Raw genomic sequence first — 24,492 nt, forward strand, 5'->3', positions numbered from 1 at the left:
GAGCCAAAAAACGCCAACAAATCAGTTAGTTTAATGCCGGGTTGAACACGCCATCGACAATTTAAGTTTGGGCTCCTTTTCCCCACCGGCTGGGTGGTGCCGCATGTGATTAGTTATCTTAGCGTTAGCGTCATTCCAGTGGCGGTCCGTGAATTTCCTAGCGACGCCTTCAGCTGTCAGAATCAATCCAACCCTCAAAAACTATTTCATGGCTATAAAACCTCTACTGATGCTACAGCTGCGACACATAAAAAATCATCAATAATAACCTCATACAATTGAAATATTATTTAGGAATATAGCCATATTTTACCCACCAAAATCCATCCTCCTTCTTTTCATGTGTCATTTTCCCTTAAATAGAAGCAACCGCGTGTACTCAAGGGTTTCCAAAAACGACAAGGTAAGGTGTAGCCACTTCATGGTGTAGAGCAGAGCAAACCTCTACGCCATGAAGTGGCAACACTACTTTGTCATTATTGGAAAGTCTTGACTACACGGTTGTTTTTATTTAAGGGAAAAATGATTATCATAATTTCAGAAGACACTGTGGTCCAGTGGCAAGAACAATGGGTTGAAATTGAAGTTGGACACAAGTTCAAATCTGGAGTGAGTTCAAGTCCACTCTTTGCAAATCTCAAATTGTTTATTGAGGTGATGAAAATGATAAATACAACTTCCAATCACCACATTTCAGAAGTCACTGTGGTCCAGTGGCAAGAACAATGGGTTGAAATTGAAGTTGGACACAAGTTCAAATCTGGAGTGAGTTCAAGTCCACTCTTTGCAAATCTCAAATTGTTTATTGAGGTGATGAAAATGATAAATATAACTTCCAATCACCTCATTTCAGAAGTCACTGTGGTCCAGTGGCAAAGACAATGGGTCAGACAGACCTCAAGTTAGTGGATTTGACTGCCACGTGGGAAATGGGGTTCGAATCCCGCTCTCGTTTGACTAATCACTACACTAGTAATTCAGTAAATGGGTAATCCTTTTTTCATTCAAATAAAGACTTAGTCATTTTTTTCAGCAAAACAAGACAGTTGGGAGGGGGGGGGTTCCTGGTGGTGTTCGACAGTCAGCCTTTGGCTGACTGCCGACACCATACAGTTGTTGACTGGCGACACCGGGACGTGAACCCTCGACACCCATGTCGCAGGCAGGTGACTGACCCACTACACCACGAGGCGGCCCGCCTATACATGGTCATTAGGTGCTTTTATTTAAGGAAAGACTGAATGGCTTAGTCTTTTTTAATGGCAAAATTGGTTCATCGTCCACCGAGATTTGAACCCTGCCTGCCCACACGGCAGTCAGGTGAACGAACCTCTACACCAGGGGTGTCAAACTCATTTGGCATCGTGGGCCACATACGGCCTAGGGAGATGTCAAGTGGGCCGGACCATTAAAATTATACCATGCTCTGCTATAAATAACACAAATATCATGTCTTTCCTTTGTTTTGGTGTAAAGAAGCACAAGAACATTAGGAAAATATTGAAATTGAATGAACTATCCTTTTTCAAAACATTTCATGAAACACCTCATATTTCCTTAGACAAATGTGCAATTGACTTTTATCATTCACAAATATGCATTGCAACTGATCCCACTGATTGTACAAAGGCACAAAACTTTAATTGGTACTGAAAAATATAGTCATGCACTTTAAGATTAAATGAGACTTTTAAAGAAAGGAATTTTTAAACCACTTACACATACGCATATAAAATCTAAATGTAATCCCTGCGTGCACCTTACAAACTAAGGAGAGTGATTTTAAATGTGTAATGAAGAAAGTGTTTGCCTGTCCTGTAAATCTGTAAACTTCATACATGAAACATACATACACATACAATACATACTGAAAATGTACGGAGTTGCTGCTGTTTTCAGTCTGTCTCAGTGATGCGGCTTGTCTTCTACTCTGATGGAAAGAGTGCGCCCCTTAGCGGATAATCCATGAATTGCAGCGAATTAAAAATATTAATTCCATGTCTTTTATGCATTTTTTTTTCCACTTTCAAATTATCCTGCGGGCCTGATCGAACCTCCTTGGGGGCCGGTTCCGGCCCGCGGGCCGTATGTTTGACACCCCTGCTTTAACCAAATGAATCCCAATTGAAAAAGCATATCCAAGTATGTAACCTTAGAAGTCAAAAACAAACACTGAAGTGCATGTCACCGCAATGTTCATAATGTGCAATATTGTATCTTAAAGTATTAAAGCCCAACCAAAAAGTATTTACAGTACGTTATTATGAAAACAATGTATTTGTTTTGAAGTATTAATGCCCAACCTAAAAGTATTTGCAGCCCCAGCCCCCTGACTAATGCACTCTATGATGAAAACGATCTCTTTTTTTGTGTCTATGTGTAATAGGCGTGGCCGAGGCGTGGCTGACGTCAGAGTTCAAAAGACCGCCGCCATTTTTCAAAATGGCGGATGAGCCGGAGGCTGGGCGCGTTGGCCTGCTGAGCTGCTCAGAATTGACGATTTCCCGAAGAAAGATCCGACAAACTTCTTCCAGGACAATGCAGCGCGTTCGGTACTTTGTCTTTTGGGGATTTCGTAGCCCCAGTTCTCATTTCAAGAGTGTTTTTTGACGGGAACGTGCTTCATTGGCGTGATGTAGCCCCGACGTGGATGCAAACACAAATGTTTGCTAGCAAGTTGGCTACATTGCATCACCTATTGCTCTTAATGTTTAAAAAGAAACCCTTCCATTGTGTGTTTCAGTCCCTCAACGAGGACAGACTGCTGGGAAACATCAAGAATGTGGCCATAACGGCCAAAAAGGAGCAGTTTGTCGGCAAAGTGAGTCTTTTTTTAATAGCTTCTAATTCCTCTACCCGTGTTATTGGATTGGATAACTTTATTCATCCCGTATTCGGGAAATTTTGTTGTCACAGTAATGTTTAGATATCAGCGACCAGTGTTCACGGCTTTCCTAAATTAGCTTGTTTAGCATCATGATACACTCCAATTTTGAATGAAGACACTTTAACTGGGTTGGCGTTGATTTTTTAATAGCAAGATCCTGTGTGGATAACTCACACTCACACTATTGCCATCAAGTGGAGGTGTAAGGAATAAACAGTACACTTCTAGAATACGTATATACCTTTGCCCTTCCTTTCCTAAAGGAAGACTTCAGGGCTTGGACCTTTTGATTTTTAATTGTGGTTTTGACAAAACCTAAGCGAGACATTCATTCAACCGTAGCGCAGGGGTCATTTTTGACTCGTTTAAACAACCATTTTTCCTCCGTCTAATAGCTTTGTGAGACGTATTTTATTTTTTTGATTGAATGGGAGTCATTTGTGCATCAAAATGGTTAAATAAGCAATGACATAATCATGCTGTGGTGTTTTGCAGAGGTTTAAAGCCACGGAGATGGTGGAAGCTGTCCAAATTTACAAGACCAAAGAAGTCGTGTATGACGTAAGACCTGTTTTTCGATTTATTATTTTCATGTCGTGTACTAAAAATACTCTTTTGCTTCTCTTCAAGGTCCACCCAAGTTTACCAAATCAACGCTAAAGAAAGGTGACTTTGGAGCGTGGCACAGCCTTTGACACCAACATCTTGAGGGCCCCTATCCAGTAGGTTTTCCATATCTCCCACCACATCTGAAAAGAGAGATGGGTCCTTCTGATGTTGGTAAAACCTAACTTAGTAATCTTTGTTTTTTGGTCAAACCTTTTGACCTAACTGACCCCCAGTCTATTTTTTTAATGTTGGACTTAGTCTATTGTGCTTTGACCCTCTTTTTTTCTCCCCAGAATTCCATCCAGTGCCAAGAAGTGATTCATCAATGGAAACACCACCTCATCTTTAAATGCTGGAAGATTTGTGAACTTCTCAATTACCCCATTTTGTGGGAAAATAAAACCTTTAAAATATACCCATGTATTTTTCTTCATAGAACTAGCAAAGGAATGCAAGCAACATGACATTTTAGAATTTTTATTCAAAGAAATACATTTGCACACTTAGGATCACATTGATTGGTGTAGCTGGTGTTCTCCACCTGTAGACAAAAGCAACATTTAGAATAAAGACCATTGAGGGTCTTGGGTCTTTTTTCTCCAAGTGTTTTAACAAAGACAAATGACACTCAAATCTCTTTTATTGAAATTTCTGATTGAAAAAAAAAAAGAAATCCTCCTCACCTTAGGGATCGGGACATCACCTGTAAAATAAGAGGGAGTTAGTAAATATCAACTCTAGTCAATAAAATAATGTGAGATTGGAATGTTTTGACTTGGATACATTACAATATAACCCGGAAATAAGCTGCTTCCAGTAGCCAGCGCTATCGCATTTCGATCTTAATCCATATGCATCTGACGAAATAGTGCGTGCTTTGTGTGTCTAAAATACAGAAATAGCACTCGTTACTGACACTGCGGCGTGAAAATACGGTATTAACCTCAGAGCAGAGTTCAGAGACGATGCATCATCTTCAAGTGGGCAACCTGGGAAGATCACCTGGTCCTACAGGGTCTGGACATCACCATGGACCTGGTGCATGCAAAAAAATAGAGCAAAAGTTATCATATACAGAGACTGGAGATTCAACAGATGTGTTTAGGTGGGTTTTTTTGGTCATTAGTATTACCTTGATACCTTGGCCCAGTCTCCTCTCCCCTCAAGGGTGTGCATGGTTCTGGACACACGGGAACAGCTTCATCTTGATTTAACCAAGCTATTTGGGAAGTGCAAACAATTATTACAGGAAAGAGAAATCTTAAAGTAAATGATCAAGATAAAGAATGAAAATAAGTTAGTGAGTGCTCGGTGCTAATTTCCCCTTTCCAGACAAAGCGATTCAATATACAGACTGATGTTTAAAAACTAGGAGAAAGTCGGCTTAACCATTTTGGTATCAATGATTTTTGTTTAAAACAGAATTACAAATTGGAAAAGGGCGTTTAGCAATCGCAGTGAAAACTATCATTACATTCAACACACCTTCACCTGGCAAACTGACCGTTGATATCTCGGCTTTGTTTGATAAAATGAAGTCTTCCCCCACGACTCAATAATGGAGAGAATACGGACAAAATACTTTTGAAGTCAAATGTCGTGACGCTAATGCTAAGCTAGCTAGTGACATGCCAAGGAGGCCATACTTCAAATGTCGACGGTGTGTTCGACCTGGCAATAAACTAACAGATTTGTTGGCGTTTTGGCTCAATTGATTCCTAAAAAAATCTCCCGGTAGGGTGTTAAAAATGCACATAGGCCAGTAAATTGCTCTAGTCTAGGGCTTACCTCGTTTGGGTGCTAGTCGTTCGACCGACTGCATGGAAATGGCTGCGCTAAAGGGCGAGATGCTGCGCAGGTGCATAATTTAAGCACTTGCGTCACCAATGGGCGTAACCACGCCCATAGGAGGTGATTTGTCCTCCCGACTCAATGACCATGTTTGGAAGATGACGTACTATAGTCGCCATTTTTGTAGTCTTGATGCTGTAAAAGAGTGTGTTCGTTTTTTTTTTTTTATATATAAAAAGCCTTACTTTGCATGGTCATTTTAAAAAAATAAAAAGCCTTACTATACATGGTCATTTTTTAAAGAAAAAAGCCTTACTATACATGGTCATTTTTTACAAATTAAAAAGCCTTACTATACATGGTCATTTTTTACAAATTAAAAAGCCTTACTATATACTATGTCGTTTTTTTTGAAGAAAAAAAGCCTTACTATATACACTTTGTCGTTTTTTAGGAAAAAAACCTTACTATACTATGTCGTTTTTTAGGAAAAAAATTGAGAATTGCAAAGAGAGAAATTGAACTCATTCCTGATTTGAACTTGAGTCCACCTGAAGTTCTGACCCATTGTCTTCGCCACTGGACCACAGTGACTTCTGAAATGAAGTGATTGGAAGTTATATTTATCCTTTTCATTACCTCAATAAACAATTTGTGAATTGCAAAGAGTGGAATTGAACTCACTCCTGATTCCCACCTCAAGTTCTGAACCAATATTTTTGCCACTGGAACACAGCAATAACTAGGAGAAGAATCAGAAGTCAGATTTATTCTCCAACTTTCTTAGCCTTACTATACTATGTCGATTTTTTAAAGAAAAAAGCCTTACTATATACATACTACTCAAACCACTTGGAAAATCAAACATTTTAATTCCCCTGGACTGAAACCTCCTGATTAATGAAAATCTTTTTATTATCAACCAGTTGGTTAAAAAAAAAACAGTTGGATGCAAATTAGTCTTAATAGAAACCATTGGACATAATGATCGCCCATGGCATACACACTTTGATCCAGTGATCAATGAATAAGGGAAAAGCACCAAAATGAAGAGATGTTCTTAGCTGTTTTCTTCATCTTTGGTATAAAATATGCCACTTGCAGGCTGCAGGTTCATCACTGAAAAACAGCATTTTACTACAACTATTGCTTTTTCTCTAAATAATTTCAGCTTTTTTTTTAACAAAGTCAGAAAAGTTCTTTCTGTTATTTTTTTTCCCTGTGTGACATGTAGAGAAGATAAAACAATGTAAAATTTAAACCAAAAAAAAGAAAGTAGACAAAAGTAGTCTTCAATAAACTGCAATTAATTAAACCTTTCCCCATGTTAATTTCACCTCAGTTGCACCAGCCAATTTAGAATCATCTTCAAACAAATACAAGTCCTATACAGTATAATCTTTGTGAAATCTCACAAAGCTCTAAACCCACTTAGAGAGTTTTTCAATAGGTTCAGCACAAGGATAATGGATTTCAATAATTTAAAGAAAATGAAGGCAAGAAAGACATGAAAACAAAGACCCTAGAAAACGACTGAAACGATGAAAAGGATTTAACTGATGCACAGTACACTGGATATAAAATGTTTTCACACCCTGTACGAGGTTTCTGGGGTATGAGAAATTGAAATAATTACCCCCCTCACTAATTAGTGTTACCTATAACTTTTTAAAAACTAATTAAAAAAAAAAGAAATCAGTTTTGAGAAGGTACACAATTGAAATAATGTGGTTGTCCAACTTAACAATAGAAATGAGGTTCTTTAGGGGACAGAATTGGGTTAGTTTGCTGCAAACAAAGCTTTTTACACTTCAGCTCTTAAACTTCAGTAAGCGCCCTCACGGAAAAACAAACAAAAACAACAATGGACAAAACAAACAAACAACAACAACAACAACAACAAAAAACAATGGTAAATATAATACTACTATAAGAAAAAGAAGATGCCTACCAGGACAGACTTTATTAGGGATTAATCATAGGCACTTAAAATGGTATGGCAGGTGTGCAATGATCCCACAAGGAATGCAGTGACATTCCCTGTCCTAAGGGGATGTGCACAATTCTGCAACCACATTATTTCAGCTGATGATGTATTTTACGTCCAGATTTTAGTTGTATAAGTCACAGATCCGATTCATGGTGGAAAACATTTTGGTCTTATGTCTCCAAAATGTGGCATGGGGTGCACTTTTTATTTTCAATTTCGCTGAATATCAAAGCAAGACAATCTTGTGTAGTTTTTATTAGAATCGTTTTTTTCTTTTTAATAGAAAAATCTGAAAACCTACCACATTCAAATGTTTTTCGTTCCTGTACAGCATGTTGCTTGACAATTAAGTCTTTCCATTTTTTTTTTATATTCCTTTGGAGGCAAAGTCCAGTCTTACTGGGAGAAATGATCAACTCAGTGATCATTGTTGTCATTGTCTTTAAGTTCCGAAAATATCGCCTCATGTCATTTTCTTGGTTCAAACAGCTATAAAAAAAAAGATGGCAAAAAAGGTTTTATTTCATGTGTCAGCACAGCAGAAGAATTCACTGTCTGTGACTTTGTCCATGTGACCTCAGTGTGTCCCTGTTTGGTTGGCGCTCTCTCAGTACAGTCCTTCACAAGCCAATTCAGCAATCAGTTGGTTATCTGGGGTAAAGACAAGTCAACAAAAAGGAAAGTGGAAATACTTCAATCATTGTTTAATCTGTCTGCCTGCACACAGCAGCATTTCGATAAGTGCATTTAAATCATGAGTTTCAAGTAGACACAACAAACCAGACGCTCGTACACACAGAGAATTGGGTAATGTGCCTTCACACGATAGTACCGCCTCGGGGCTGGCGGTTGATCCTATCACAACAGAGTGTGTTTAAATTGGCCATGAGTTAGCAGCAGGAATTACAAAGATATGCTGATAGTTATCCTCAAATGCTACTGTCAAACACTCTTACACACAGTAACGGGACAACTGAAAGCTTAGGGTCCGTCCGGTGCTGCCTTTCAGAGGTGTACAGGTCTACATTTCCTGTGACACTTACAGGAACTGAAAAGAAGAGGAAATGGAATCATTCCACTCTTCTGGGAAAAGTTTCCAAATTAGTTTACAGGAATTTGTGTGGCAAGCACACTTATGGGCAATACTATACACGCATTTGACTCGAACATTTATAAAATGTATGTATTCTACATTTTCCGTACATTTCACGACACAATTTTTGGAAGCATGCTTGTAATTTTCCTGTATTGTTTGCAAAAATCCCTGTGCTCAAACTATTACATGAAAGGAATTGGCCACTGTCAGCCATGGACAATTCCACTGCTATTATTTTGATTAATCTGATGATCCTGTTTACAGTGATTAACTGTGTTCACCTCAACAGAAATTGGCGCAACCTTGACAGTGATTCGTTGCAATTCTGGCATTTTACTGCTCATTAAATTACAAAGATTAAACTTATGTCTCAATTGAAAGTAGGGTGAGATGGATTTAATGATGAGTAAAGGAATCCAAATGCAATCCAATCAAGGATGCAGTATTCACGTAGATTACATGAGTACCATTAAGCTACTAGAGTAATCAGGTAGCTTATACATGTGAAAGGACTACTCAGCTGTCCATGATTTAACATTGCAGCTCTAAATGGAAACAAAACAAAGTACCCCTAAACTCAAACAGGCATAGAGCCAGGAATAGAACCCTTGATCTTAGTACTGTGAGGCTGCCGCGCTAACCACTTTACCACTGCGCAGTACTAAACTGTAAGTGATTCTGATAAAATGTAACATTTTGTATAAGACCACTCTTATATTGTCAATTCATCCTGATAAGATTAATAAACGGTTACCATTTATAAACACCACCAGAATTTGCAACATTGGTAATGTTACTGCCTGGGTTTCGCATGTAAATGGATGGTTGTGAGCTTCCTGGATGTTTACTTCAGCGAAGTCAAAATAGAAAGAGATGTCTCCACATACTTTGTCTGCTGGTAAGAGTAGGCAGTGCCATGTTCCCCTGTGTTCTCCACTGATAAAGGTTGCTGCCCACTGTTGTCCTGCAAAGAAGGGGCAATAGTCTGTGCCGATGAGTCCGTAACCACACCCTGAACACAAAAGAGACCAATGCAAATATTGATACACCTTCATTTCATAGGCAGCACAAACTGAGCATTTCCTAAAACAACACACGTATTTTGAAGTAGGAAATGTCGGCAAGAGCAACAGTGGCCTGCATTCTACATTATGAAACCGCTCCAAGAAATCTTTTAAGTCGATCACAGTCTGTGTGCTTACTTCCACTGTGATGGCAGAAGCAGGCACTGCAGTGTACTGGGGAATGTAGGTTCCTTGCATAGGAGCAGCTGCTGCAGAAGGCATGTACTGCAACCAAAGAGGGTCAAAGACACACATATTTTATAATTCATGAGATAAAGCATACAGGATAGGAATATGTCACATTTATGAATCAGAAAATCATGTCACTGATCCCATGGTGGGTGGTCTTGTTAGGTTCACCTATAGGCATTCCCAATGCATGCACACTTCTTGAAATATTTATAATCTTTAACGTGGCATTAAAAAAAAAGTTGAGAACAAGGCAAGGAGGATGGCTCTTGTCAGCGAGCAAGCCGAGAAAAGTGCTTGCTGGGTAGATAGATGGCAAACAGCAGTGGGGATGTGGAGGTCACAGGAAAAAGGTGGCAAAGGCAGGAACAGGGCATGTGACAAAAGTATTGTAATAAACTACAGATTATTATTATATAGATTTGTAAAGGTTGCTTTATTTATAAAATGTATGCTTAATTTGGCACATTTGGAACCATGAAATGGCAACCTCAAGATATGCTTAACTTGGCACATTTGGAAATGGCAACCTTAAGACGACTTTTCTGAGTGCTCTATGCTCATAATAATATTGAGTGTGGATGAAGACCAAATAGGTCAGGTACTTGTATAATATGGCACAGCGTGATCAATTTCAAAAGATACAATTTCCAGAATTCACTTGTAAATTGCAATTTTTTTTGTCAGTCCACTGTTTTAGGAAGGCCTCTTCAAGTTGCACCAGTTTAATATAGTACGCTAATGTGGAACAGAAAAAACAATAGTTTTCAGCAGTTTGTTCTTGGCCATCCCCGATCTAATGAACCCATCATGAGCTAACTTTATTTGTTCCCGAATACAAAATGTACTATGTTTGTGTATGCAGTAGTTGTTATTTTTTATTTTATGCAAATAGAATGTTTAATACCAGACACATGCAGAGTCATCATACAGGTGAGGGAAAGTCAAGGAGACTCACAGTGCCGGTTGTTGCCAAGGACAGGTGGTTCATTTGCTGAGTGAGAGGAGCCATGACGCCAGAGGGGTGAAGAGACAAGCTGGGCTCTATGGATGCAGACGGCGCAATTACAGCACCCTGAGGCACCGGGGAAGAACACAGACAAAATAGAATTATACAGAGACATATTTAGTTGGAGACTAAAGCGACGTCATTATCTCCATTTTGCCAAATCCATGTTTGTATTGTAAATAAATGCAATTGTGCATAAAAATAGTCTGTCAAACTAAGAAAAAAGGGAAAATGGAGAATAATCAATTAGAAAGATGGGCAAAATGATTGAAACATTTCGTTTACATTTGCAAACTACAAATGAGAAATGAGCAAACTGATGCTTATGCACCAATAATATATACTACATTATAACTGTATGACTGCAGTAATTACTGTGCATTGATCTAGAACACAGGTGTCAAAGTGGCAGCCCGGGGGCCAAATCTGGCCCGCCGCCTCATTTTGTGCGGCCCGAGAAAATAAATCATGAGTGCCAACTTTCTGTTTTATGATCAAATTCAAATGAAGATTATAGATGTATAGAGAATCTTTCCTGTGTTTGCTCATTTTAAATCAATAATTACAGAGGATTTGTACAAATTTGAATGTCCAAAACCGATCTATCGATCAGCACGATTGAAAAAGCTGTCAATTTATTAATCAATTTATTTTGGCAGCCTAGTTGGAAGACATACTGGCCCTCTGGATGAAATCGAAACTACAACGTGGCCCGCAACAAAAAATGAGTTTGACACCCCTGATCTAGAAGAAGATTTCAGACCAGAAAACACCACCAATCTTCCCATGCCATAATACAAGGACCTTAATTTGTATAATAGGTTAAATTCATACTGTAACAGAAACCAGCCAGTCGTCTTGGTTTTATAAATTAAGAATCAGAAGAGATTTTGGCTTCTTGCCCACCCTGACTGATGAATACATTGATAACTAGATACATATGTTTAGATCAAGACCATACTCAGTAAAATATCCCAAACCACACTAACCTACTTCTTATTTTAGATAGGAAGATAGATTTTTTTTTTTTTACAAAGTAGGTATCCATTTAATTTAAGAATTTCTGGACACGCCGCCTACTAGGGAACTGATCTTGGTTCAAGAATAGTCAACACAAGAAATGATATCATTGCCGTATTAGTGGTGTGTCATTGCTATTGCATTTGTGTCCCATTAGCATCTTATAAACAATAGAGTTGATTGGTACAGCTGTGACTTTACAGCTCATATTCATGTGGAACTGAAATAGGAAAACTGTTCCAGAGTGTTTGAAAGCCCTTTCACTTCCTCAAAACAGAATTTAAAGTAGAGACAATGCAAGAGGTATGCTACCATTTTTTATCATTGGGGTAAACTTTTTGAAATCAGGTCAAGAGACCCCATCCTCCTATAAAGGGACTAATAGGACCAAAGAATGGAATTGTCATTTTAGGATATTAGATCCAATGAAGCACAGATTTTGATGCACACGTTACCGTATGAATTTAGTACTATTTAAATATCCAAGTGATTTGTAGGATGGCAGGTGTAATATTTAGTTGCTTCACTGAAGCAATACATTTCACATACTAACCGAGAAGTAATGAAAGTTCAATTAACATGAAGCTTTTTGCCATGAGTTCACACAAACTGTTAGGACTGTATCCAGCAATAAGTAGCAATATTGTGACAGCTGTCCTCGCTCATTGGGAGAACATAGCAGGCTTTTATCAACACCAACATCACAAGTGAGGAGGAAGCACATCTGCATACTCACACAAGCATCACCCGATCTTCTAACAATTTATTGCACATTAGTTTTGTCAAACGCAGCAGAGGCTTGGCGGCCATGATAATACTCTTTTTAACTAGCACAACAACACTTTCCTTCATTTTGAGGTGTCTCATCCTCCCTCACACTTTTTGGCTCGTTAGCGTGACGTGATCGCACAGTAGGTTATCGTGAAAAAAGAATGCATCTTAAAGTGTAAATATCAATAAATGTTGTCCGAAATGATTAATTGCTAAAAGTCTTAGGTCTCCTGCAATGTGTACTGTGGACATTAGCTTAATAAAGTGTGTAAATATGAGCTTCAGTCTTAGTAAATTTTTGAGAGAAGTGATATTTAGGAGTGTGATTCTGTAAAGACATCATCCTTATCCTAAACTATACTCCCTCCCCCTCAAAATTAAAAGTTTAGTCAAGACAAGGGGGGAAAAATACAATATGTACAGTTACTGTAGCTCCTGCTTAACATTTTATGCAACCTTTTCATGATTTGTTCTTCACAAGCCACTTGCACATTGTTCTTCCCATTTGTAATATTTTTTTTTACAAAATACTATAAAGTGGCATGAAAAGGTTAGTTAGGGTACCTTAAATATGCCAACATATGTTCATGCCACTCATGCATGCATTGTGATTCCTTCCTCATTAACATTTAGTTTATTTGGATGTCTTATCATTGCCTTCTCCATTTCACATTTCTCTCTTAATGGATGGTTAAGCAATGCACTAAATTCTAGTAAGGATGCATGATTAATTATGAACAGAAAAATGATGTGATTAATTAAGCAGTACACATAATGAGTTCAAGTAGGAGGGAAAGGCTGATAAACACATCTTAATACACTCTGCTGTTTAAAATGAAATGTATTATTCCTATGCAATTTCTCACATTTTTATCCTTTGGAATAGAATATAGTCTTGTTATTATGAGCTATTAACTATTGCTAGACAGGGAAAGAAACAGTAGCAGAGGGCCAGAATTAAGATGCAGGCTCTTTGAGTCTCCCTCTTGGAGGTGGCTTTACGCTTTTAATGCATAACAGAGATTTCAAGACAGTGCAGGCAGGGGAACTAGACCAGACTTGTTTTTGTAGTAGTTGCTCAATTGATTTATGGTCTGTAATCAGCCCCCCCTTTCCTGTGTGTATATATATGTATACATACTATATGTATATATGTATATATGTATGTATGTATATATATGTGTGTATATTGACACTTCCCAAATTTAAAAAAAAAAATCTTTTTGCTGGGATGCACATGATCCAAAACATTCTCTTTCGCTTTAAGGTTGACGTAGAGGCCTGTGAATAAATTTCTACCAGTAGGGGGTAGAACTTTCTTTTAAATCACAGGCTAATGTCTTTGAGCTCTTCCAGCTCAGAGAAGATCAGACGTTTGCTGATTCAGCCAGACACATCTGACTTTTACTTTAGTGCCTTTGTCAGACTGTCAAAATGAGCAGACAAAAGAGCTACCATAAAATAATCAAGAAATTGTCATGTGATATGTATTGTATTTTGAAAATTATTTACTTGGTACAAAATATAGTAGTTTACTATAGACAAATGCACAATGGACATGTGCATAAGTGGTCAAAGAAACTTCCCAAAGAGAATAAATTAATGCTATCTTAAAGAATGAAGAAAATGACTAGTCAAACTTACTGTTGGTTGCATAACATAAGGTTGATGTGGCATCCAGGATGTACTCTGAACCTATAAAGCAGAGAAGAATGAAATTAAGTGTGATGCACACAAATGACAGGCCAAATAAAATTATCTAAAACACTCAATCTGAGGCCATGGGTGATGAAAAAGTAATTAAAACACAGGAGAAGGGCAAGATGACACAAATGAGAAGATTATAAAGATGTTCGTTGTGCCGAGAGATAGATGGAAAGAAAAACTTAAAGGACAAATGGAGGGCCAGCAAATGTAGAGAAAATGACCAAAGAAGAAGAAGACAGAAAATGAATCATTAACCCGTGCTTCTATGGGAACATTGCAGCCAGTGCTCTAGTCCCTGTAGTACATGGCTTGAAGAATAATACAGCTGCAACAAAGGGTCCACAACACTATGCTGTAATTACAAAAGGAAAGAGATACCACAGAGAGCAATATAGTCTAATAATTACTGTTTCACACTCCAGGTTTCATCATCAAAGACAGTATTTGACTCAAATCACCACTTTCATCTTTTACTGCTGTCTACTGGTCACATATTACATTAAGAATAATAACTCCCTGAAGAAATCATACGTTGTTATATAAGGACAAAGACCAGGAGTGGGCAAAGGGCCGCTATGGGTGCAGGAATTGGTTAAAACCCATCAAGATGACACCTTTTCATCAATCTGTATTCATACAAGTGTCATCAGCAGCTTGCAGTCAGGTGCTTGTAGTTTCCGCTAAAACCTTATTGGTTAAACAGCCTATGCTGGATTGTTTGAAACAAAGAATTTACCTATAGTACAGCAACTACACTCTCAAAAGCTCATGTGACTAGCTTGATCCGCTTTTGTATTCATTTAGTATCCAACTTCCTGGACTATAGCAAGTGTGTTAAAGTAATAGTGCCAGCTTTTGCATTTAATTTCCTTAGTGCCTTATTAAACACATTTTCGGTTAATGTACTTGATGTCATTCATGAATTTGGACAGTTTTTTTGTAGATAAAGAAAAAAAATCACATAAAAAACACATTTTATTACGATGTAAAACTATAGAATCTAATCATTTCAGGAAGCCCGGCGGATAAGTGGTTAGTGCATCGGCCTCACAGTTCTGGGGTCCTGGGTTCAAATCCATGTCAGTCCACCTTTGTGGAGTTTGCATGTTCTCTGTGGCCCTCCATGGGTTTCCTCCGGGTACTCCGGTTTCCTCTCACATTCCATTTTATTGAATCACTTAGTACATCGAGAGATCATTTGAAATGATAATGTTGGGCTGCTTTGCTCAGTGTGTGGCTGACAGTCAGAAGAAAAGATAAGCAAACTACCTAGTTAAAATTACATCATGCAATCTGACACAGTTAAAAGACCAACAGCAGGTGAAAAAGATGGGAACTTTGGATCAACTGCTGGAGAGCCCCCTGCGTGTTATCGAGTACTCATAAGGAAACCCATAACTGCTTTAAGCGGTCTGTCAACAGTCTTTACTGCCACTCCAGTATTTGACAATGCATCCTTTGAGATTAGTAAAGATAATGTGTCCTCTTTTGGTCCTCATATCAGCTGTGTCATAAAGGAAGTTCAAAGTCATATGCCTTTTTACTTTTCAGTTCTTAAACCTGATGGCTTTCCTAGCACAACAATTCAATTTACCAGGGTTTGCTATGGCACTGGAATGTACTGGTGTCGAGGCTATAGTCAAGATCCAAACCAGTAAAAGGAGAGGCACCAATTTGAAACGATGCACTATGAATCCCATGAATGATTTTTGGCAAATACCTTAAAATAAAAGTGATCAGGCAGGCTGACTGTGAATATGAATCCGACAGCAAGGTCAAAACCCTTGACAGGGTTTGCAGTGGGCACAGAAAAGGCTACAGTATATCCTAAAGTGACCCCCAATAACACTCCAAAACGGTATTATTCAAGAATACCTAAGTATTACACTTTAATCTGTATGCTTTTTTTTCTTCATTCAAGTTACATCCTGACCATTTCACTCGATGTCAAAAAGGTTTTTTTGGTCAATAAATTCCAAAGAGGCTACACCAACCTGATATGTGGAAACAGGAGAGGCAGCAATGAAGGGTGTGATTGACGTCTGAGCAATCATCCTATTGGTGGAGATGCTGTAGGGTGATGAATAGAACCTGCAGAGGCAAACAAAAGAAATGACAGCTTCAGAATTGCGACCTTAAATTGAGGATGTTTCAGAAAATCGAGATGTACTGTAGCCTGAATTGCAAACCTCAAAGACCCAAGCACATTTGACATTTTTGATGCTAACAAAAGCTGAAAATAGCTGATGATAGAGTTCACAAATACATTATTAGATTTGTCGGGTAAACACTAATATATCAGGTTTAGTCTGTACCACATCATCAAAGCGAATCAAAATCAGGCTTGACATCTAAAGGCTGCGGGCATCATTTATCACCTTAGCAGCTATGCATAATAATGCATTACTGTAATGTGTGAGTGGGAGATTTTCCAGTATTGCCCTTTATGGTTCCACCTACACATATTCCACTTCATGCAGCAGAAATGGCATCTGTTACATATGCATTTGAACATATTCATTTGATTTCATATATCTTTGTTTACTCTTGGGATTCTACTTTCCTTTACTGGAAACCCTGCACTCATCAGCTAATCAATCCCATGTTGTCTTGCCTGCCCGTGCTGCATTGGAAAAGCTCTAAGTGCTTTATTTAACATTGTGTAACTTGAAAGGACATGTTTCATCTGCCAGGCCATGTTTCTGTGCTCAATCGATATCTGATTGTCTAGTCACTGAATAATAGAGATAAGCAGATGCAAAACAGGCCCACCCTCTCAATGGCAACATAGCCACAATTCTTAAAAAATAATTTCTAAACCATCTAAAGGCTAATTAGTAAGTAAAAATAAATACAAAGCTCCAGATATTTTTCAACAATGAAATTCAGGCTAGTTGGATGTAGACAACCACCGCTGCCGACACCACCCCAACCCACTGACAATGATAATGTAGTAGCTCCAAACATGGACAACTACCTCCATAAACCCAGTAGGCTACCATCGCATTTAGTGTTCCTGGTTCTCTTTTAAATCCTCAGCAAAAACAAAGTCCAATAATACAACATTCCAACCCCAAAGACAATGTAACTCACTTAGCTGCAGGAATAGAAATCTCATGAATTACTTGCAGAACATGAGCTTTCTTGACAAGGCTTAGTTAAGGTTCATGTGTGTGTGTGTCAAGCTTATGTCTAGGTATGTTCACTTGAAATTCTTAAAATTTAATGGTTTTCGTACATCCGTTTTGAAAGACACAGAAACTGAATTCACGTGATCTTTCCAAATTTGTACATTTATATTAATACTCAAGGTATCCCTAAGAAAAAAAATGTACAGTATGTGCCAGTATAGCAGTGAATAATTAAAACAACTTGAATAACTATGTTAAAAATTTAGGAATTTCCATCTTTGCTCTGGTAAAGCTTTTTTCCAAAACATTTAGCATTTAGACATAGCATTTTCCTATTTAAGGACAATCATTTAAATTATTGTCGTTTTTCTTTTATTTCTGCTTATTTCCAGTGACCATAGAAATGGATGCAACCTTGTCTTTGTATGCTATTCAAATGCGTTTTCCACTATGGGGATATTTTTAAAATTCACTCAAGTTATCAATATGGTGTTTGCGGTCATTTTTGCCCTGACTGATTACACTTTTCACCTTGTAAGTACAAATTTGCAGCAAAGTGGGTTAAGTTAATTAAATTCAAACAAATTTATACATTGCCTGCATGTTAGACTGTATTTTTCCCATATAAATGTAACTTTTAGTATTAAATTAAATATTAATATTGTCTTCTAATAATAGCATGCAGCTCTACAGGAGGGTCCGTTAATCTGCTCACTATAGTAAATAGGACATGATAGTTGCTACTGCAGTTTGTGATTACTTAAAGGGAGGGGGTCTTTTTTGCATGCAAATTATGTAAGTAAAAGCTGGGTCTTGCCACCTACCCACTATGTTAATGACTATTTCGTTATTCAACTAGTAATCTTATTTTATATTCACCACACTCGCCTTCGCTTTAACACAACAGAATTTGTACATTCTAGGCTTGCTTGAGGTCAATGTGTTTTTTTTCTTTTATTATAAATTGCCCCACATTTTTCTTAATCATACAATTTTTGTAATTGAGGTATTTAGAGATGGATTAAGTCTAACTGAAAGCCCTCGGTCAAAATGCAATGCCTGCCATGGATTGTTGCTTTTTTAATTTATAAAAGACAACAGTTTCTGCTTGCATTGCACACATTTCTTGCAATAAAGTCGAAATGGTCAACGCGAAACTTTGCTTGCTTTTCCCTGGAGGGCATAGTGAGAAAATCTTTGTCACTGTCTTGAAAGCTGCTGGTTTTGCCCAGCTGTTCTCTCATTATAAAATGGAAAGCATGCTGAAGCAGTAGCATTGTGTACTCATGGTAACTTGCCATATATTTTTTTGCACTGTAAAATTGGGAGATATAAAAATGATACAATGCGCATTACATACATACCATAAAGGTATTATTTGCCAAAATAACCTGTGTAATTAGTTTTGAATTTCTATTTTGAACAATTATGAACACATCAAGTCAGTTTTGAAGAAATCTGCCCAGGAGCTAGAGTGTGACTGTAAGCATACTGATTCGGAGAGGACGTTTGCAACTCTGCAAGAGAAACGATATGATTACTAGAGTATGAATAAACCAAGATGAATATGAAATTGCAAAGTGAGCAAAAAAAAGAAACATCTCTTAAATACTCAGAACCTTTGTGAATTGCATAAACTCACTTACTGTATTATATCACAGATGAATATGAATGAGCCACTGCTGCCAAGTTTTCCATTGGTCTTGTGGCTGTGTTTATTGTATTTTCATTAGAGTGATATGTACGGAGAGGGGAAAAAGAGTAGATAGAGGACAGATCCAAGGTTATTGATGGAGGCTATTAGCTCACTGCAGCACTTTGTCAATAAGGACTCAGGTATGGCTGTTTAAATAACACACAGAACATTGTAATTGTAAACACCCTGGACGGCTGTGGATTTAATTTAAAATCCATCTACGAATCCCTGGTTTGACCTAGCTTCACTGTCAGGAGTACACACTGAAAAATTAGTGAATGATTTAGTGCTGACCTATGAGACACTGGGCAGCAGAAAAGTGTGGGTGAGTATGCTGGGATATATTTGTGTGTGGGCAGAGAAAGATAGATGGCATGAGAAACAAGGAAAAAGCCGCAGAGAGACGAAAATGTAACTGAGGTAGGAGAAAAGTGCAGAAACTGTCTAAGACTCGGAAGTCCCATTACATTAGATTGGCATCAGACTCGAAAGTCCCACCATCCTCACAAAGACATGTCATTGATTCCTGTCTTTCTATCTTCCTTGGCCTTTTTCATCGCTGCCGTTACCCTCCTTCTGACCCACTCCCTTTTTATTCAGAACCTCTCCTCCTTACTTCTCGACTCTGATTAGCTGCATTAGCATTTCCCAATCATGTGGCTCTGCGCCGAAAGATCTCTGCCGACCTCAGACAAGAGGTCAGAAAGGGTTTAAGCACATAAGTACACAAACGTGAGCGCATGCAGACCAAAAAGAAATTAGAAGAGAACAGGCATTATGTATGTGCCCAATGACTGACTAGTGACCAGTCTAGGGTGTAGTCTGCCCTTCGCCCGGAGACAGGTGGGTTATGCTCCAGCAACCCCCGCGACCCTTTTGAGGATGGGTGGTATGGAAGATGAATGAATGAATGAACAGGCATTATGTATCTGTATATATGTATACGTATGTATAATTGAAGGACAAACATCACAAAATGTTAAATGCAATAAAGGATATGTAATATATTTAGAATATGATACTATGCAATTAGTAGAAGTATAGTAAAGAGAAAATGCTGTGCTGTTAAAGTGACAATGCGTCAAAAGCCCACCAGGGTGACTGCATGGGAAGTGATAAAAGAGCCAAAGTAAAAGGCAGGCCGAGACAACAAGGAGGAGGAGAAGAGAATGGGAGCTGGAGAAGAAAAGCGTCTCATGGGATCACATCACTTGCCGCATTCACACCAGACAGGTCCGAACTTCAATCGTCCCCTTGAAGCAGGCCGTCTAATCTCTGGAAGCACTGCAAGGGGTCTCGGCTGATGAAAATCTTACAGTGGCACTGCAACAATGGTAATAGATGCTCGTTTGCATCTATGACATCTACGGTACAAACCGTGGCCCCCAAAAATGTGCCAAAAATCTACAGTCAACTGGAACCTCTGTGGTTGTAAAATAATTGAACACGTTATTTTGGCAGGAGAGTAAGATGACAACACAAGGGAGATGGAAAGAATTGTTGTCGGAAAAGACCAAATGGGAGAGTTTTTGCTATCACAAAAAATATGAGTCCTTGTTTAAAAGATGTTTTGAAAGTATTCTTAGCTTATATGCATGCATGTGAGTAGTGGGATGTGCTGAGAGGAGGCTTTTGTGCAGCAGCTGAAGTGCAGTGTCTCAAGTACAAAGTTGAACTCTAACAGACAAATAAAGACATTTGTAAATCTGAAAAGAAACTACTTCATCTTACCCGTTTTGTATTGTGGCTGGTTCATATGCCAGTGCCATCCCATTCTAGAGGTACAAAAGGAAGGCAAAGTTAGTTTCAAGGGGAATCAATGTAAAGGTTAGTCAGCCTGTTATGATATTGTGAGAGCTTAAGCTCTTTTGCCTTGCAGAGATATCTCCATGCTCTTTAGAATTGTAGTATACAACAATACTATATACTAAAAACTATTGACCTCAAATTATTTTTATCCATGAATTTGAGACTAAAACATCTAAAGATTTTTAGAATGATACACCATGTATGAGAGCCAGAGAAAAGGATATATTAAAATGAAGAATTAGGTAATTAAGTAACATTAAGTAAGTATTGATTATGACAATTGTTACTGTTATTACTACTAATATATCAAGTGGACAATAACATATTTGGACATATCTTAGATTACATTTATGTGTCCTTAATATTGACTCATTATTTAAAGACTTTTTAAGAATACATTCATAAGAGCAGGATATGGGGAAAAATACACAGTTTTTGAAACCCAAGGGGGAATGATAAACATTTTCCAACTTTCAATGTAGTTTTGCGGACTCTTTCTTCACTGAAACAAACGAGCATGGATGTAGATGAAAGCACAACTGCTCTGGCAGAGTTTAAAAGCACAAACAAACAAATGATTGGTGCTGTATGTCTGGACAGAGCTGGAATGTGGTTCTTAAATAACAATGGTTGATTATTAAAGTTTATTGTATTGCCCAACAAACTCAGACAGCAAAGACTAAAACAAATCTTTAGAGAATGCAAACCAATATAAATTTGAACTCCAAATTCATTTAAAATAGAATAGTGCAGGAAAAATCAGGTGCAGGCTAAGGGTGGAATCTGTGCTGTCACATAAATATGTTTGCCAAAAGAATAATTAACAGATTTGTTTTCAAAGACATTTCCTGAATGATTTCTCCTTCACAGCCATTTTTCTGTAGAATAACATAGATTGAAGCCTATGCCTGCTAATTTATTATCAAAGGCAATGTCCCTCTGGACAGATCACAGTCCTATCATATCAAAATATAGATTGGGATACAGATGTTTGGTGTTTTAAAATATCAACATTTCTAATTACTAGTAGCGAACCCCAAAACAACTTTTCCATGCATAACACTTTTAACACTAATCTGCTGCATCAGTGTCAGCATAATAGCACTAAAATGAAAGACTTGAAACAGTCTCGTACAGTCTCCCTTGATTGCTGAATAAAAAATGGAAACTTTAAATGGGCAGAATTTGTGGCTGGCCTTTTCTCAAGCAAGATGTTTGTTCTTGTACTAATCAAGCATACTCTGGCAAGCAGCGCACAAAATGCTGGATGTCCTCCATGTAGCCTCCATTTCTTTTGATTGAACTGTTATCACATTTTTCTTATACACCCTGGGGTAGAATTCCAAGATAGATCTTGGATAAGCATTACAAATATAATCAGGGAGAATTAGGATATATGACTTGTTTGAAATGGGACTATAGAGAACTATCACATGAACATTGCACACTAACGGGTAATTCAGTCTTCAATTACCATAGATAACTTGTTTTAAGACTGTTGCGTTGAGGTGGAGAGCCCATGAAAAACCATGTTCCTCCTCCTCATGTACAGTCTAAAACATTAGATTTTGCTGTAAGTAGGTATTGTTAAGTGTCTGTTTGTGAATTGTTTGTCAAAATATTGTTTTCTCAGTAGATTGTGCTACAGTTCTTGAGCTTTTTCACAATTTGGAAAATTCTGCCACTGCACTACTTTAGCTACATTTACAGTAATAGTCTCCTTGGGGCAATATGTAACCACGGTGGAAGGAAAAACAATGCTTGCCTATATGTCTCTGAAGAAACACCCATCGTAGGTATATATTTTCATTTGTCACAAAGTCAATATATTGAAAATTGTAGAACTCTATAAATTGTGACAAAGCCTTGTTTTCCTATGAGAAATGTGTATGAACCAGCATGTTTGTGTGCAAGGATGCATTTTTGGATTGTTTCTCCAAATAAAGAAAATAATAAAAAAGGGGTCTTAAATGTCATCCTGTACAGTATACGTGGCATTTTGCTTCCATTGTCTTTCAGTATTCTGTGTGGGTAGTGACATTCGTCACCTCCTTTGTTCGGTTAATTGAGGCTTTGGTTTCAAAATTTCATTTTCTACATTGCAAAACAATGTATCAATCTACTGCATTCAAGTGAAGAATTGCTCATGTCACTTCATTCACAGATGTCAGTGTGACGATGGGAATAGACAGAAAATGGTAATCCATTGTTTCATAAATCATCAACTGTAGTTTTGGTTTAATTTTAATACCTTTATATGACAGCGTTCATATTCTCTGCGGTATCTCCAAATCCTCCTCAAATGTGTTATTCAAATTAAAGCCAAAAATAGTGTCATAAAACGCATGCCAAGCTCAGTTTTAAACAGTAATAAAATACAATAAATTGTGATTTAGTGAGAGTTGGTTAACAATCTTCATACAGATAGAGATTAAAAAAGAAGTGTTTTTATGACAGTGCTTATTTATGAACAAGTACATGTATCTTGTCTAGAAAAATCAAAGTATGACAGAGTTTGCCAGAATTCTCTATGTAATGTCTTAGTCTTCTGTGTAAAATAATTACGAAGAAGCCTCACCTCTCCGTCCCGTGTCCACGGTCGTCCGTTCTGTGAATATTTGACCTGGGTTTGTCTCTTCTTCTGGCCTCCGTCAGCAAACTTGCACAGTAATGGCTCCGAAGGGGCTATATCATTTGGCAACAAATAAGTGGAGAAATATACACACACAGACAAACCTTATTAAAACCACGCACAATGAAAATTCAACAAATTGAGTGCTTTATGTGTAAAGCAATAATTTCTTGCCTAATAAACAAAAGGTATTTTCTGCCATACATCCCCCCCCCAAATAAAAAAGAAAAAAAAGAAAAGAAAACAATTCTAAGCCATCTTTCCCTGAGCTCCTGCTTTAAAAAGTGCCACACTGCTCCGCTATCAGGCTTCCCACCTTCCTTCCCCCTAAAGACAATTTGCAGGTAACCCTACAGTCAGCTTATCTAGTGTTTGGGAAAACTACAATTAGGAGGAAAAATGTACAATGCTGCATTTTAAATCAAATAATTTGCAATGGAATAACTGCACTAATGTAATTTTAAAGGCACAAAATGCACTCTGTTGCTGTATTTTACAATTTCATAGTTATTCCATCCAAAACAATGCACTCTACATTCTGGGTGTGACATCACAACCTTAATTACTTAATTACATAACTTTCTAGTGCTGCACTCGCTAGTACATATTGATGGAATGGCAGAATGAATTCAGAATACATTGCATGGCAAAGACAGCAGACAAAGGAAACTAAATAGGATCGACTTTCATGATCAAGGCTTTTATGTCAATTGTTTTCATAGATTTGAATTTTAAATGCAATCTTGTATCATTTAAAAGTCACTATCATTTCATAGCACCTTGAAGCAGTTATACATACACACAAAAGAGCAACACAAAGACTAGAAACATTCTTGAGAACTATTAAATGTATTAGTGTGGGTGCAGTGTTGCCCACCTTGTAGAAACACTTGAGGCCATACAGAAGCAATATCTACTCAAATCACAAATACGACCAGTAAATTAATATTATACAAATTGCCAAAGAACAGAGAAAGCACATGGTATGGGGGCTATTCAAAACACTATTCAAACAGTCAAGCTTAGTTAGTTTTGCAATATACTGCAAAGTGGCGACAATACTGCCTCCCAGGGAAAATAAATGCAAGCAG

The 24,492-nt window shown here is 37.8% G+C and overlaps 1 protein-coding gene and 3 long non-coding RNA genes across 9 annotated transcripts in view; 2 read left to right on the forward strand and 2 right to left on the reverse strand.

The window, feature by feature from the left end:
- The first annotated feature begins 541 nt into the window (after nt 1-541).
- On the forward strand, nt 542-933 carry LOC144072707 (uncharacterized). The gene is made up of 3 exons (XR_013299910.1): nt 542-609; nt 698-765; nt 854-933. It is a non-coding gene; the product is annotated as an uncharacterized LOC144072707 (long non-coding RNA).
- A 1,639-nt stretch (nt 934-2,572) lies between these two features.
- On the forward strand, nt 2,573-3,911 carry LOC144072705 (uncharacterized). Its single transcript, XR_013299903.1, has 4 exons — nt 2,573-2,821; nt 3,383-3,448; nt 3,518-3,667; nt 3,790-3,911. It is a non-coding gene; the product is annotated as an uncharacterized LOC144072705 (long non-coding RNA).
- A 46-nt stretch (nt 3,912-3,957) lies between these two features.
- On the reverse strand, nt 3,958-9,237 carry LOC144072706 (uncharacterized). Of its 6 annotated transcripts, none has more exons than XR_013299909.1 (7): nt 7,579-9,237; nt 5,285-5,482; nt 4,637-4,715; nt 4,499-4,531; nt 4,285-4,381; nt 4,180-4,199; nt 3,958-4,093 (listed from the first exon to the last, which is right to left on the reverse strand). It is a non-coding gene; the product is annotated as an uncharacterized LOC144072706 (long non-coding RNA). The 6 variants fall into 6 exon arrangements; XR_013299906.1 differs by having other exon boundaries at nt 3,958-4,037; nt 7,579-9,236; XR_013299907.1 differs by having other exon boundaries at nt 3,958-4,021; nt 4,176-4,199; nt 7,579-9,236.
- Nucleotides 7,518-24,492, reverse strand: part of LOC144072701 (RNA-binding motif, single-stranded-interacting protein 3-like) — a 59,408-nt gene continuing 42,433 nt past the window's right edge. The window contains exons 7-14 of the mRNA XM_077597917.1: nt 23,348-23,454; nt 20,692-20,735; nt 16,128-16,224; nt 14,071-14,121; nt 10,585-10,701; nt 9,576-9,662; nt 9,261-9,385; nt 7,518-7,928 (exon numbers count right to left, since the gene is read on the reverse strand). Coding sequence (XP_077454043.1) covers nt 7,925-7,928; nt 9,261-9,385; nt 9,576-9,662; nt 10,585-10,701; nt 14,071-14,121; nt 16,128-16,224; nt 20,692-20,735; nt 23,348-23,454 — 632 coding nt within the window. The 3' untranslated portion in view covers nt 7,518-7,924. The remainder of the gene's footprint in view (nt 7,929-9,260; nt 9,386-9,575; nt 9,663-10,584; nt 10,702-14,070; nt 14,122-16,127; nt 16,225-20,691; nt 20,736-23,347; nt 23,455-24,492) is intronic.

The sequence above is a fragment of the Stigmatopora argus genome, chromosome 4, assembly GCF_051989625.1.
Source record: "Stigmatopora argus isolate UIUO_Sarg chromosome 4, RoL_Sarg_1.0, whole genome shotgun sequence".
Taxonomy (NCBI): Eukaryota; Metazoa; Chordata; class Actinopteri; order Syngnathiformes; family Syngnathidae; genus Stigmatopora; species Stigmatopora argus.